The 16,054-nt window shown below is 34.3% G+C and overlaps 2 protein-coding genes and 1 pseudogene across 2 annotated transcripts in view; 1 reads left to right on the forward strand and 2 right to left on the reverse strand.

The window, feature by feature from the left end:
• LOC104769706 lies at nt 635–4,254 on the reverse strand (annotated as a pseudogene).
• LOC104778671 (serine carboxypeptidase-like 31) lies at nt 5,776–9,605 on the reverse strand. The gene is made up of 10 exons (XM_019243390.1): nt 9,249–9,605; nt 8,745–8,852; nt 8,519–8,614; nt 8,249–8,341; nt 8,027–8,118; nt 7,545–7,841; nt 7,308–7,441; nt 6,530–6,625; nt 6,214–6,319; nt 5,776–6,121 (listed from the first exon to the last, which is right to left on the reverse strand). The coding sequence occupies exons 1-10, from the start codon at nt 9,547–9,549 to the stop codon at nt 5,975–5,977; spliced, it is 1,470 nt and encodes a 489-aa protein (XP_019098935.1). The 5' UTR covers nt 9,550–9,605; the 3' UTR covers nt 5,776–5,974.
• LOC104769735 (caffeoylshikimate esterase-like) overlaps nt 15,388–16,054 on the forward strand; it is a gene marked incomplete in the record, with an annotated part of 2,781 nt that continues 2,114 nt past the window's right edge. Inside the window, 1 exon segment of the mRNA XM_010494018.2 lies at nt 15,388–16,054. Within this exon segment, the coding sequence (XP_010492320.1) occupies nt 15,654–16,054 (401 nt within the window).

The raw sequence follows: 16,054 nt of genomic DNA on the forward strand, positions 1-16,054 counted from the left end.
CCGTTGAAGTGATTGTGTACTATGTTTGTTCTTCAGGCATTTCACATGACTCTGAAAATGATCCCTCCGGAGACGCATAAAGCAGTGATGGAAGTGATTAAATCCTGCAAATTACCGTGAAATGGGATCATCAAAGGGAAAATTAATTATTCATTCTCCATTTTCTGTGTACAGCTTCTGCAAGAAAAAAACTTGGAATGCTTTGGGGTGATCACTAACTCTGGTGATCATGTTGATGTATGATATAAGGCTACTATTAGTACGTTAGTTCTATCTTTTAGAGTTTTACTGTCTGTCTCGGCTTAGGGTTGTTTTAGTTGTCTTTTACAGTTTTACTCTTACTCTTACACTCCATTCTTTTGTAGTTTTCTTGACTAAATCATATATACAAGTTTGCTCTACGACCTTTTTCTTCTAATCTGTTCCATCGTTATATGTATGTGAACATCGACTATCTGATAGTGTATATAAATGTCATTACGTTTTGATATCTCGTAGCGTGTCTGAGTTTTGGAATTACTTGAAGCTGTAAAAACACTCGGCAAAATAATAATTAATCTATTTTATGAATATTTTTATTAATTCGTTTTAGCACTCTCTTTTTTGAGATAAAACTGTGTATATGATATCTTCTTTCACCGTCGCTTTCCTACCTCAGTTTGATCTTTATTGGCTGATCAAAAGCACCAGCCACATGTCCACAGTTTGCAATTGCGGATCAGTGAGAAGAATCATGAGATTACAACAGCTTTCTGGTAAATTACATTACAAAATATTATCCAATACACTTATCCTTTTTAAAATCTCTTCTAACAAGACTCGACACTTTTGTGACATTTTCAGGCTGAGACATATAGTTAAGAGGGGTGGCGAAGTCACGAGTGGTTTCCAAGAATCAGTTCGATTTCCTTTCCCAACTCTTTTGTAAGCTTATCAGCACGATCGTCGTGCCCACCAGCAAATGTGTATACTCTGAACGCAAACTGAAATGCCCTCCAAAGTGTTTTAGCCCATTTTGAAGTCTTATTCTTCGTATTCGGCTTTGCCCCTCGTGATTCTGCAGTAGTTTGCGATGCAATCTTTGCCTCTCTCTTTTCCTGTGAGATTTGAACCGAGAGGCTTTCGGTTAAATGGGTATCAAAAAAAGTGATCAGAAAGTGTGTTGCAAGTATTAAGGTTTTGATCTCATTGGTTAGTCTTACCTTCAATGCCAGTTCCATGCAGCCAGAAGAGATATCAACCATTAATTCCTTAGTCTGAACAAGGATATTGAAGTCGAAATGAATGTTATTGGCCTTGAACTTCTTTTCCTCTTCTGCTTTGATTCGGTCTAGAGTTTCAATCTCTTTTCTGATCTGTTTCAACCATTCTATTCAGATCAGTTCATCTACCTGGAAAAGGAAAGAACCAAAAAGAAAGGCGAAGAAACTATAGCAAAATCAGTTTTCCTATGACTTGCCTTTGCAAAGTAACCTTCAGTCTTGTCGAGAAGTTGGTCAGCCGGGGACTCTATCTTCCAGTTCTTTAGCTCTTTGATTATACCCTTGCATCTTAGAGTACAATGCAACAGCCATTCTTATTGCTTCGAGTTTACTATGCGGAAACCCTTCACATCTTGCTAGAACCTATATAAGTTCAAACGTTCTTGTGATCACAAAATCAGAACATATATGATGAAGACATGGATCACTTATGTTGTCTTCACAGTTTACCTGTGTTTCATCTTCTAGTTTGTCAAGAACCGATTCAACACGATGGTGTAACTTCTGAAGCTCAGTAATGTCCTTATTCTGGAACTTGGTAATCTCTGTCTTAAGCTCCTTGATTGAATTCATATATACTCGAACATCCTCTTCTATCTTCTGAAAATAAGGAGACCTGCGTAGCCATAGAACATAAAGCAAGTATGAGTTTTTGCCTAGTTTTATTGGTTATAGATGAAGTGAGATGTGAATTACTTCTTTGTTATCTCAACAAGAGCATCAGCCATTCCTTGCTTTCCACCGACTGGAGCACTTCCAGTCCCGCCTTTATTTACTACTCCTGGAGCGACACGAGATCTTACTTCATGATTCTTCCCTTCTAATTTCGCCTTAAGGAATCTAAAGAGAGTCCCCAATTGGGTTGATCTCTTCAGTTTACTAGTTGGTTTCTTGGCTCCCAAGACTCCTCTTGCGCCTGGTGGAGGTGGTGGTGGAGCACAAGGTCCTTTTCCGGCAGCCATTGGAAGTGGCGGTGCTGACGGTAGTGCTGCATTCCTTGGAGGTGGAAGAGACGGAGCAGCCACTCCTTTTCCCGCTGCCATTGGAAGTAGCGGTGTTGCAGCCCCTGGAGGTGGAAGAGGCGGAGCAGCCAATCCTTTTCCCGCTGCCATTGGAAGTAGCGGTGGTGCAGTCCCTGGAGGTGGAAGAGACGGAACAGTCACACCTTTTCCGGCAGCCATTGGAAGTGGTGGTAAAGGTGGAGAAGGAGGCAGAGCCAAAGATGTCGGGAAACTTTTAGATTTTCCTGAAACTTTTGAACAATTTTTATCATCAATCTGATTCTTCACACTATCTTTTTCCTCAAGAATAGCTTCTTTGGCTTGCTCCATCTTCTCAGTCTTGTCTGTTTCATTCTTGTTCTCTTTAAATCTCTTATCATCACTCTCACCATTCTTACTCTGAGCTTCTTTCTGCTGGCAAAGATGTTGGATAGCGAGACGCTTTACATCAATAGGACTCAGCTTTACAAGCGCTTGCATTGTCACATTTCTAGGAAGATTTGACACAGAGATTGCAAAGTCTTTAACTTTACTAGATGGACTCAACACCTTTATTGGCGTGATCGGTTGCTTTGCATTCAATGTCTCTGTTCGGGCGCCGCTCGATGTTTTACTCCGCGGACTAGCCTTTTCCTTCATTTCATCATTGCTGATCTCTAGCCTCTCGTTCATCCCCTTAATCAGTCCATCTAATGCAGCTATCACCTTTTCCACTGTAACCAAAGAGATTGTGTTACAAACAACTTTTATATATGATGAGCAAGAGTGAACATCAATCATAGGAGTTTGGAATAATGTTATTACCAAGTCGATCGGACATATTCTTCCTAATGCTACTGTTCCTGTACTTGGATTTGACAATCCATTCGTGGTCGTCCATCCATGAATCTCCAATTGATTTCAAAGCGTTGTAAAAATTTTCAAGCAACTGTTTGCCAAGCACAAAAAAAAAAAATCAAAATTGTGGTCAGAGCTTAACTTCAATCAGTCTCATAGAACAATTTAGTTATTGTTGAATGAAATAAAACCTTATCGACTTCTGCACGTCTCATATCCAGGATTTGCGAGCTCGTAACGATCTCAGGACAAAGCCTATGGATATCGTTCATCGTACGCATCACCATCTAGCAATAGCCGCCAGAAAAACAAACAACAACAAATCAATTAAATCATTCATAATTATACAAATCAAGTGGTGGTTTTCACCAAGGAATCATTTTTCACCGGATTTGCCTATTTGACCACTGCTTATGAACTTGGTTTAACCTTTTTNTTTTTTTTTTTTTTTTTTTTTTTTTTTGTAATTGATACGACGAGATATAGCTAGCTATTTTCATTTTTGTTAATGGAAAATTTACATTTTCACCGCGGAAAATATATATAAGAGCTAGACTCTCATGGTGATTAGTCTGTGAAATTAGGTCAAAGATACGATTATCTGAAATAGGGAAAAAATTAACGTACGGAAGGGGCAAACGTACATTGATTATGGAGAGATAACCGGTGAGAGGAGGGAGATCAATGATTGTTCTAAATGTGATTATCTTTCTTCGAAGCTCGACCATGAGAATGAAATTGCCTGTCCATTTGTTTGATCCGCAGCTCGAACTCGATACCTTTGTCGCTTCTCTATGAGCATGATTCTTGATTTCTTCCGCCGACGAAGCAACACGTCTTGAAGTTTTTTGGCTCACGAACGGAGGTCTAGGAGACTTGGTCGATGGTGATGATGAAGAAACCAAACAAGGTTTAACATCCTGCTGTTCGGTCTTGCTACTTCTAATTAGTGATGTTTGCCTTTTAACAGGCTGTAACAAAGTTGATAACAAATAGCAGTTAAATAAGAAATCAATATAGAGATATCAAAAAACAAGCTTCCATAAATTGCGTTACCTCAACTTTACAGGTTTTCACACTCATCAGCGGAGAAAACGAGAGAAGACTGGTAAGTGTTTTGTTTGTATACTTTGCTTGTAATAATTAGATAGACTTAATTTGAGTGTTGTGATAAAAAGTGTGAAGCTCTAAGTGTGTTTATTTAACGCTAACGCTCCAGACGCATAGTGAATCTTATCACTTATCGAACCGCGCCACGTGGTATCTATGGATAGATTTTCTTAATATATTTTTCCCGAAATGGAAGTTCAAGTTTTGGCTTATGAAGGGATCCTAAAAATTGATGAATTGAGTAAGTAATATAGGTAAAAAGAGGAACTCTTAAAAGATAATAAGAATCCCAATTTCTATGATTTGTTTTCTTTTTTAGACTGAAATTTATGATTTCCTTTGACTAAGTTCCCACGGCAGTAAGATCATGAACCTTGGACAAACATATGGCAGAAGCTAAATACTTTCTGTAAATCTTCTTATTTTCTACTATGTTTAGAAGAAATATGTAGTATTAATTATTTTGTTTGACTCGAAATTATAAAAGTATGATATAACCAAAAAACAAAGTGTAACGCTTTTTTTCTTTTACAATGTACCAAGACGTTCCTTATCTTTTTTATTTTTTTTCTCAAATGTAACAAATTCATAATCAATACCGGGAAAGATGACAAAAAATTATAATATATGTACTTTTTAATACTGAATGTAAAATGTTTCATTTGGTGGCTGAATGGGTAAAAGATATCTCTAAGATAAGAAATGTTAATACTTAATACAGAGTAAGTATGGTATGGTGTAAGGATGAATACATTTTATAAGGATCATAGCTGCATCATGATCTATTCTTACCCATAGGAGAGATACATCATGTATCATATTCATGGCTTTTATTTGACCAACGGGGGAAACGATACTAACAGCAAGTCCATCGGTAATATTAGGATGATGGTCTTTTTAATTAAAAAGAAAAAAAAAAGGTGAGGAGGGAGAGTGATTTCGTATGTTGCAGTAGATAAAGTAAGACACTCTCAGACCATTTATTGCTTATCTGTCACTATTTGATTGCTCCATTTAAAAACAAAATTAATTAATTAAATTAAATAATAGTTTTATATTAAAATATTAATAAAATCAATACAGCATCTCAATTTTCAAGGTTCATGCCCTAATGATTTTAAGTTTAAGAAAAAAAATCTACGGTTATCAATGATTTATATATATATATATATATATATATATGAAAAATGGAGGATTAGCAAAAAAATCCAAAACAAATGTGAGCAAACTTGCTAGACTGCTATAATCTCTTTGAGATGGCAAAACCGCCAAAAATTATCCATGATACACTTTTTTCTCCGACCGTATATGTTCTTGTAAGCGAAATTTCGCATATTCCATATGGTACCTTCCTAATTAAAAAAGGGCATTCCAAGAAATAGATCTTTTGCAGTAGAGTTAAAGACTTAAAGTTCTGAAGTTCGAAATAAGCTACTTTTATATATTCGATGTTCTAGTTACTTTTTGGTGCAAAAAAAAAAAAAAAAGTGTTTGGAGCTGCCTGTTTGGATTTCAATATATTGATATTGCACCAAAAATTATTTATTTTTCATTTAAACATAATCTTAAAGTGTGAAATATTTGTTTTTTTTTATTATTATGAATATCACATAGAATGTAACATATAACTCACATACAAACTTCTCTCTTACAATCCTTTTTCTCTTCCCGTGTCTGACAAGTTAACGAAACGAAACCCAAAATCTTTCAAAAATACCCAAAATTAGATTACTAAATCATCTTATTAATTGTTGATTTGCTTCTCTACCGCAACGGCGGAGGAGGAACTCCGCTGAGAAACGCCGAGAAAAAGGCGAGAGAGCTGCTTGGTTTGAAGCAAGGCACCGCATGTCCAGCTCCTCTGAACGTAGCGAACGTTAGACCTTCGTATTCTTGAAGCCACCCACTTACCTGTTGTAGCATATCATTAAGAAACTCAACCGGTCTAATCATACACTCAAGTTTATGAATTTACATAACAAGTTACGTAGATCCAAGGATACCTGTTTCTCATGGTACCATGGCCTCCAAGCTGTCTTGATGGGTAATTCGAGTGCGCTTAAACTATACCGAGTGGCAAGTACAGGAACTCTTCCGTCAGTGTCACCACTGAGCCCATCACAAAAGGAAACCAAAAACCAACGGCTTAAAAAAATTGGAGGATAAGAAAACTTAGCTTTCTTGCAAAGTGGTACTAAATAACCAACCAAAAGTAGAAGAAGCTATACTGTATAGTGGTTATTGGCGTAGGATACAGCCGTAGTGTGCACTATACTACTCTGTTTTTATTTAGTTTCAATGGTTTTAAGTGAACTTTACCTGTAAACCCATATTCTTAATCCTCCGGCGATAAGTTTCTCGTAAATAGGCAAAACCGATGGTTTTGAACCAGTCCAATTATTAAAGATCTCCATGCTGAAATCACAGAAAACCAAAATAATATTCAGACAAGTTCCTTCATATATTATACAAAAAGAAACTATATATATAAGACATATATAAGAATCTTGGGAAGAGTACTTGCAAATGCTCCAGTTCTTGAGATTAACTCCATCACTCGCATGAAGAGACTTCTGAACATCTGCTCTGTTGTAAAATACTCTCGCGTAATCATCTAAACACGGATCATATCCACCCATGAGCCTCGGTGGCATCTAAGGCATCCGAACAAAAAAAAAACATTTATACTAAGTTTCATAAAGACTTCATATAGCTTTCTAATATATTTCAAGGATCACATGTTACACACACACGTACCCTCTTAGAGCTAATGCGGGAATTCGTTTTGAATAGCGCTGAATCAAAGTAAGAAGATCGTGCAGAATCTCCAATGCAAACTGAGGTATAGATGCTATAGATATCTATCTCGTGGTACTGCTTGAGAACTTCCGCTACGGCCTCATTGCACTCATCGTTGCTCCAAGTGTTGTCGCTGCTGAAATTGCATGTCCTGGTTATGATCCTATGCGTCTCGTCCGATATCACTGCGTGGCTCCATGCGTAATCCACCCAACCTCTCCAATCTTCTGCATCTGATGTCTCCGGATTCCCCAACTATATAGCAAAAACAAAAAAAAAGGTGCACTAGNAAGAGTACTTGCAAATGCTCCAGTTCTTGAGATTAACTCCATCACTCGCATGAAGAGACTTCTGAACATCTGCTCTGTTGTAAAATACTCTCGCGTAATCATCTAAACACGGATCATATCCACCCATGAGCCTCGGTGGCATCTAAGGCATCCGAACAAAAAAAAAACATTTATACTAAGTTTCATAAAGACTTCATATAGCTTTCTAATATATTTCAAGGATCACATGTTACACACACACGTACCCTCTTAGAGCTAATGCGGGAATTCGTTTTGAATAGCGCTGAATCAAAGTAAGAAGATCGTGCAGAATCTCCAATGCAAACTGAGGTATAGATGCTATAGATATCTATCTCGTGGTACTGCTTGAGAACTTCCGCTACGGCCTCATTGCACTCATCGTTGCTCCAAGTGTTGTCGCTGCTGAAATTGCATGTCCTGGTTATGATCCTATGCGTCTCGTCCGATATCACTGCGTGGCTCCATGCGTAATCCACCCAACCTCTCCAATCTTCTGCATCTGATGTCTCCGGATTCCCCAACTATATAGCAAAAACAAAAAAAAAGGTGCACTAGGTCGTCTAAGCCCAATTTTATACTAATCACAAGACTTGCAACAATCATGCAAAGTTTATAGTAAAAGCATGATACTAGCTATTAGAAACTACAATCTTGGTTTATTTTGTTTGATATTTTTTGGTTAAAGATTACGTAGAATTAGACGTACCAAAATACCCTTAAGATTGATGTGAAGCGATGAACCATTCTTCTTGTTATTGTTATCGTACACAACTTCTGCTAGCTCGGGTACGTACTTTCCTGCAAAAAATAATAATAATAATAATTCGCCATGAAAATTGTTACAAGAAAAGAAAAAAAAAAGGCGTGCAATATCTCATTTTATAGACAAATTAATACTAAATGATACAAATGATTTATTATGAGTTACCTGCATAACTTTCACCCGCGATATAGAAGGTACTTTCTTTGTGTTCTGGAAATTTCTCGAACCAGTTGCGAAGAAAAGAGTACGCGTCTCTTGCTGATAGAAAAGAGAATGAAGCATATAGTTTATGTTTGTGACGTACATAACATACGTATTGTATTTTATATTCAAAGCTCGTCTAATTAAGGACAAAGACTACAGATAATATGTATGTATGTATTATAATAATAATGGACTTGTAAAAAGATAAGAAAAAAATAATAATGGACCTACCTGTAAAGTCATCTCCAAGTTTTTGATAATCGCTACTTGTGTTTGAATACGAAAAGCCAACACCGACGGGAGATTCTAAAAACAGCATGTTGGCCTCTGCATCAGCAAATCAACCTTTTTACATCATTTAACGTCATTTTCATTTTTACATATAAAATACAGTATTTAATATTGTGATGCTAAGAAAACTATATAAAAACCAAAACATAAAAAACAAAAAGCTTACCTTTATTCCATGCGTATGGATTAAAGTTAAGTCCGTTTCCGTTGGTGTCCACGAGAAAAGGACCAATTTCTTGTGTTGCCCCATATCCCACAGAAGAACAACCTGGACCTATATATATACATATATGATATATCATTATATTCTAAATGTGTTCTTTCATGAGACAACATCAAAACTATAAAAAAATTCACACTAGGTTGTATTGTAAGAGCTTTGATTAGTTTAAACATTGGAAGGGAAAAAAATTGTCGTGAAAATAAATATGCGGAACAGTGAACGACAGAGTGACAAAACTATAGCTAATTGACTTTCCTTATATTTTATGTTGGTATGAAGAAATAGCAAAACGGATAAACATAAATATGTAACTGATAAAGAAATGTAGAGAATCACATGTTATCAATCAGAATGAAATGAGGGAGAACATATATACATATATATATGTATATATATATATATAAAATATTTGCTGATGCATGCATATAAATCAAAAGATTGAGTTACCTCCATTAAGCCAGAGGACTAGAGGTTTCTCTTTGGGGAGATCCATGGCCTCAAAGAACCAGTAAAACATAGCTCGTCCGTTGGATTCATCGACAGGGACATAACCGGCATAATGTCTGAAACTCACATCAGGCTGTCCAGGCAAATCTGTCACTAAGTCTTGCTCGTTGGCCAACAAGCTCCTTTTAGGGCTATCAAACCGGTGTTGTCTAGTGCATAAAACCACCGGTGCTAACATTAAAAGGGCCGTAAGACACAAAAAAGTTAATATACTAGATATGTTCTGGGTGTGATAATCCATGTGAGGTATAAGTTGTGAAAAAATAATATCAAGAATTGTAGTGAAATGATAAGAAAGATCTAAGACTTGGGTGTCTATTTATAAGCTAAGATCATGAGATTTTTGTTTGCCTTTGTTAAAATAAAAAAAAATAATAATTAAAAGTTATTTAAGTGGATATGGAAGAATACTCCTATGTGGCGATTGGTGGCTTTAATTTTTGTTCAGTTGGTCGAATAATTCCATCTTAAAAACTAAGATTTATAGGGACAAATTCGAGAGAATTCGTATACTTGACTAATATAGAGTGGATGAAGAACTTTCTTTTCGATGGGTTTGAACCACGTCATGGCCAAAAGTAATATAAATTTAATTAATTTATTATCCTATTAACCTAATAAGAAATTTGGCGGATTAAGAGACCCCCACAATAGCATAAGCTCTGCTTAACTAGTGAGGAAATATATAAATAGGAAAACTGAAATGTATATAATGCACATATACATTAATCAAGGTTTAATACGTATGATTCAGAAGTCAATGTAGAGTATCTATAGATTTTGCAATACCAAACCAGTTTAGGAGTGGTATGTCTACCATCTAATTTTAAAGTGGTTACTTTTTATTTATTTTTTGGCATATTGAATCCGAATGTGACTCACTCTTCTAATCAAATCTTTTTGTTCGAAACTCACTCATATTAGATCAAATTTTATAAACTGATCAATTAATCGGTTAAAAATATATTGTTTTGTATCACCAGACCAGAATTTGTTATAGCATTAACGAACGATAAATATTGTGGATCTACAAATTAAATATTATCCAGCTGCTAATTGTACGTTCAAAAAATTGGATTATAGATCCAAAATTTCGACTGATTTATATAAAAGCTCACTCGTAATACTTGTTATGCACATGGTGTCTTTAATAATGTATCGCCCACTAAAACCGAAGTCAGATATTTATGTACTTAGCAGCGCTGTGTGGGTTTGAATTGAGTCAGCTTTGCTGCACTAAAATTATTTCTAGACTGTTACAAGTTACAATATGATACTGTATATGAAAGAAAAAAAACTACTTAGTAATAGTATGTTGCATCAATATGAATAAAGATTACAAGATCAACCAGTATATCATTATCAAAATTCATGAAACTGACGAATAATTATCGCAACTATCGCTAACGTCATAGTCTCATAGACTCGTAGGTTATATATGATGCGGATACTCCTAAAAAAAAAAAAAGAGAGACATGTCACGTTGCAACATCTTCGAGCAAGGACTGACTGTTGAGTGTTGAGAGAAAGGCAAATGGAGTATATATTCCAAATTGATGGTTCCCTTTAATTTTAATTGTATAGATATTTTTCTATGAATATATGTAAAAAAGGAGTTAAATAAATTCATGGGAACCTCATCATTAGCAAAGTCGAATGATATACAGTATGTAGGTTTGTGGTGAACCTTATGCGTTGGGATCTTGAATTCAATTCGATGTACAAATCGTTTAAAGATAGGATATAGCTAAATTAATCATATGGTGAAGAGATCTAAATCATCTAGAAAATAACAAATATTGGACCTTTTTGTTCACCACTATAATAGTTTACGAGAGGAATTGAACCATGGAGTCTCTAAGAACTTTTTAGCACACAATCCACTATACCACTACACGTGGAATAAATTAGATAATTTTATAATTGATCGTATTGGTCAAAACTAACTTGAAATTTTAACTGAGTTATACACTCGACCGTTATATAGTTCACTAATTAACTGAGTTATACACTCGACCGATATATAGTCGTAAGTATGCATACTACTAGCTTTTACCTTAATTATTGCAGTGTTTAAATCGACAGCTGTACGTCTCAGCAATATATAGTTTATAATACATGTTCAGATCGAAGATTAGAGAAAAACTAATAAGCAAAACAAAAGTGTTTTGTTGAATGGTTATGACATGGAATCCAACTTTCTTTGATGAGAAATGAGAGGGAAATCATGTCCGGATTATATATGTTACGTTTCGTAATGGATATACATAGTTTTTTTGTTTTTTTTTGCATTAAATTTTTTTTTTTGTCTTTTTGTTGGGAAGGTAATGTCTATATGTATATATGTATATATATAAAAAGTCTTAATATAAGAATGAGACATAGTGTAAGAATTACATGCTCATTGAACATTAGTTTATTTATGTTTATATCAAGAAATTATTCATGAATAACTTTCTGCTTGCATATGCGAATATAGAGCATTTGAAAGCTAAAAGAGATTTAATTTTGGAGCTTCATTATCTAAAAATGGTTAATATATAAAAAAATTTCTTGAATAACTAATAATATATGAAAATAAGACATGGTTCATTTTATATGTGTTCTTAATTTTTAGTAGATAATAAAGTATCCTATTCTCATATTTACTTACACAATAGTGCACATAGAAATATATGAAGATTTCACAATTTATCCATGCAGTTCGGTTGGCTAATTAAAATCTTACTCAGCCATTTTGTTTAGGGGGTGTATTCAATTAATATTCTAAGGGGTGTATTCAACTTGACATTTTAAGTAATTTATGTAAAATTTACAAATTCTATGTTATTCAATCATGAATTTTAAAGAGTCTCATAAAATCCATTGTTATTGAACTAATGATTTAAAAATCTATCTTAAAATTCACTGTTATTAAAAACAGCATGTGGATTTGGATTTTAATAATTTTAATGGATTCTGGAAGATTTGATGATTTTTTTAGTCAAAAATACATGAATCCAAATCACAATTTTTATGTAAGATTTGAAATTTTTTTACAATAAATCATATTAACTTTCCTAAAATCACCAAAATCATATAAAAACCCATAAGATCTCAAATCAAGTTGATATGATTTATTGTAAAATTCTGTCAATCCCACCTAAAACCATAAGATTTAGTTTTATTTATTTTTAACCGAAGAAATCCTCACAAATCCCCCAGAATCTCTTGAAATTATTAAAATTTAAATCCACAAATAATTGTTTTCAACAACAGTAGGTTTTTAAATTATTAGTTCAATAACAGTAGATTGAAACTTTTTCAAATCAATGATTGAATAACATATACTTTGTAAATTTTACACAAATCATTTAAAATATCAAGTTGAATACGCCACAAATCATTTAACATAGTACATAACTCATAAATTTATTGTCAAAATTATATATATCTATATATATATATATATATATTTGTCTGAATAATCCAAATATTATTTTGTTATGGAATTACTCAATTAATAATATAAATAAATGGATTCGTAATTTCCAATTACAAATAGTCTATTAATCTTTCCTACTTGGGTCCGTTGAATGGGTGAATGGCCACTAGCCGATAGGTTATATTTTTGTACTATATAATAGGAAGCTAATGATTTATCTAATCACCTTCTAATAGTTGTATTGCCATTTCAAATTTTAGGTAATTAGTTTCTATTTTATATATAAATATATCTCTTAACTCAAATAGAAGATTTAAAAATGTCTGTGTTCATATGGGGACCCCTTAACTGTTAAACCAGAGTCCATACGTTCATATTGGCCAATGGATGTCCACTTATATGATTCTCAGAACTATGGATATATACCCACTTAACTATGAATATCATTTAAATGTGCAATTGTAATAACCTAATTGGCCAAAAGATTTGAGGGATATGTTTCTAGACAAAATATGAATCGGTCAATGTATTCTTTAATTATCTAGGATAATGACAATCCGCAATAGGACACGCGTTGAGATACTACTGATGGATCATTTGATAAGGAAAAATCAAGAAAACGATTAAGGAGTAAATCTTTCACCATCCAATTAGAGATCCCATAACCAATCTCCTACTAGTTGATGACTTATAAGACTCGTTCTTAACTACCTTAAGAGATAGTTTTGGTTTTGTAAATCACTAGGCTAGCTTCGCCTAAGTAAGATAGATTGATTCTTATCAGGGTTACTTCGTGGAGAACTGGTAAAGAATGCTTTGGAAAAAAAAATGTTAGGTGGGATGTACAGTTCTTTGAAATTACGATATGTTTTAATTGACTTTTGAAAGTACTATATACTACAACAAAAACTTTTAAAAAAAAAATCTATAAATATGTATTCTTTTCTTGGTTCATGTTATCAGGAAAGAAAAATCAGATTGGTTTCTATGGAGTTTTACTGGTATAGACTTAAGGTAAAGAACATAAACTAGTCACAAGTTTGTCGCTAGATTCCTTTTATTGAAAGAGCAAAAAACAAAGATTATCTATTGACAACGGAACATAAGCAGAGACGACATGAGATAATTAATGCTAATGTTGTATAATAATGCGCACTAAAAGAGAGAAGATGAAATGTTTGATCGTCACTATTATAGATAGAAGGTATAGGTTCCACCTTTTACAATGAGTACTTGAAGGATTATAAGCATATATATGGAATCTAAACAACATACTGCTAGTCTACTAGAGACATGCCCTAAGAGTTTTTAATTCCCATCGGTTGGACCCAACTAGAAATTCTTAGGTATGCTACATTCCTTAGCCATTTCTATGACATAACCCGGATTTATTGCATTACATTATTCGTCCATATATATTGAAATTCTTAGGTTCTATATATTCGTATTCTCTTACTCATCACATTTGTCATGTTATGTTTATCAGAGTCGAGTGCTCGAAAAAAGTTGAGCGATAAACTGTCTAGACAAAAAAAGAAAACTATTTTTGGAGTAAATTTTACCTGGTTTTAAAACGTTTTAGACATTTCTATTAGATTTAGTTTATTAGTACACGCCGAATTATCTAAGGTGTTACCATAAATCTTAGAACAATACCAACTGTCACATTCAGACTCGGCTGTCCACATATCCAATCGAAACTCGTGAAGTGTTAAGTTTCTATACGCTAATGCGTGAGTCATGCACTCCATGCATGCAGAGAAACAGAGTGTTTTTTTGAGGTCAACAAACAAAGATATTTACAAAACACGTATTGAGAGATAACTTTGCACGATCAGATGAGTTGTCATGTGACAACACCATTGGACGAGACATGGATTAGATGAATTCCAACTTCACTAGGGATGGTCAAAATATTACAAGAAATCTTACTTTTTACCAGTTATTCTTATCCATCCAAAGATTGGAAGTGCGCATAAACATAAGTTTCATTTGAAAGCTTTTTTGACTATATCCACTCTAGCAGCTCCCACAAACAAACACGAGATTTTTTTTATAGGTTATGGAATCTTTTTTTTCTTTTGTTGTAAATTAAGCACTTTGTTCGTTTGCAAATATATAGTTGACAAGAAAATAATACATAAAAAATTGAAGCTTTAAAAAATATCTATCAACCTTAACTATTATTTTATCAACCTATGATCTATATATATATATATATATATATATATATATTCGAGTACTATATTCGAGTTTATCTAACTCTGTTATTGATATAGTTACTATAAGTATAACAATAGTAAAAATATTGACAAGTTTATTTGGGTTATAACGGTATAGTAGTTGTACGTAGTGTTGCTTTTCACAATTAATCCAACCTTAGTGTATATATATATATATACTTTACTCTCAAGTCTTAATTGGGGCAAAAAAGTATAAACAGTTTTGTAGATTCAGAGAAGAGTCGTCGTTCCCCTCTCCTTCTCCGCATATCGTAATGACATGTTAGTTTCATTAACGCGCTTGAAGTGTGTTGAACACGCGTTTGTACGGAGCCCTGAGGTTGATAAAGATTAAGACATTTCGTCGTCTTCAGTCTTTTTCCCTTTGTGCACACTGTCTGAAACTTATCGTTGTTTTCTTTCAGGCCCAACTTGTTTTGCTCTTCGAAGCCCAAATTACATTTTTTTTTTCCTTTCCTCATCAGTTGAGAAAGACTGTCTCAGTTAAAGATTTTTGTTTTTGTTCCAGTGTTATGTTTCGAGACCAACAAAAAATAAAACTTTTTGACTTTTTAGTTTTTAGTTTTTTTCCAAAAGCAAACGACAGTAAGTAAAAAACGCCGTAAACAATTTCATCAAAAACCACCAACAAGAACACAAAATCTCCGAAAAAAAAACACACTAATCTCTCTCTCCTCGATGTCTGATCAGCAGCTAGAAACAACGGAGATCAACTTCTGGGGAGAGACTTCAGAAGAAGACTACTTCAACCTCAAAGGCATCATCGGCTCCAAATCTTTCTTCACTTCCCCTCGAGGTCTCAATCTCTTCACTCGTTCATGGCTTCCCTCTTCCTCTTCTCCGCCCCGTGGTCTCATCTTCATGGTCCATGGCTACGGAAATGACGTCAGCTGGACTTTCCAGTCCACTCCCATCTTTCTAGCTCAGATGGGTTTCGCTTGCTTTGCTCTCGACATCGAAGGTCATGGCAGATCTGACGGTGTCCGCGCCTATGTTCCTTCCGTAGATCTAATCGTCGATGACATCATCTCGTTCTTCAATTCGATTAAGCAGAACCCTAAGTATCATGGCTTACCTCG

This window comes from Camelina sativa, chromosome 3 (assembly GCF_000633955.1).
Source record: "Camelina sativa cultivar DH55 chromosome 3, Cs, whole genome shotgun sequence".
Taxonomy (NCBI): domain Eukaryota; kingdom Viridiplantae; phylum Streptophyta; class Magnoliopsida; order Brassicales; family Brassicaceae; genus Camelina; species Camelina sativa.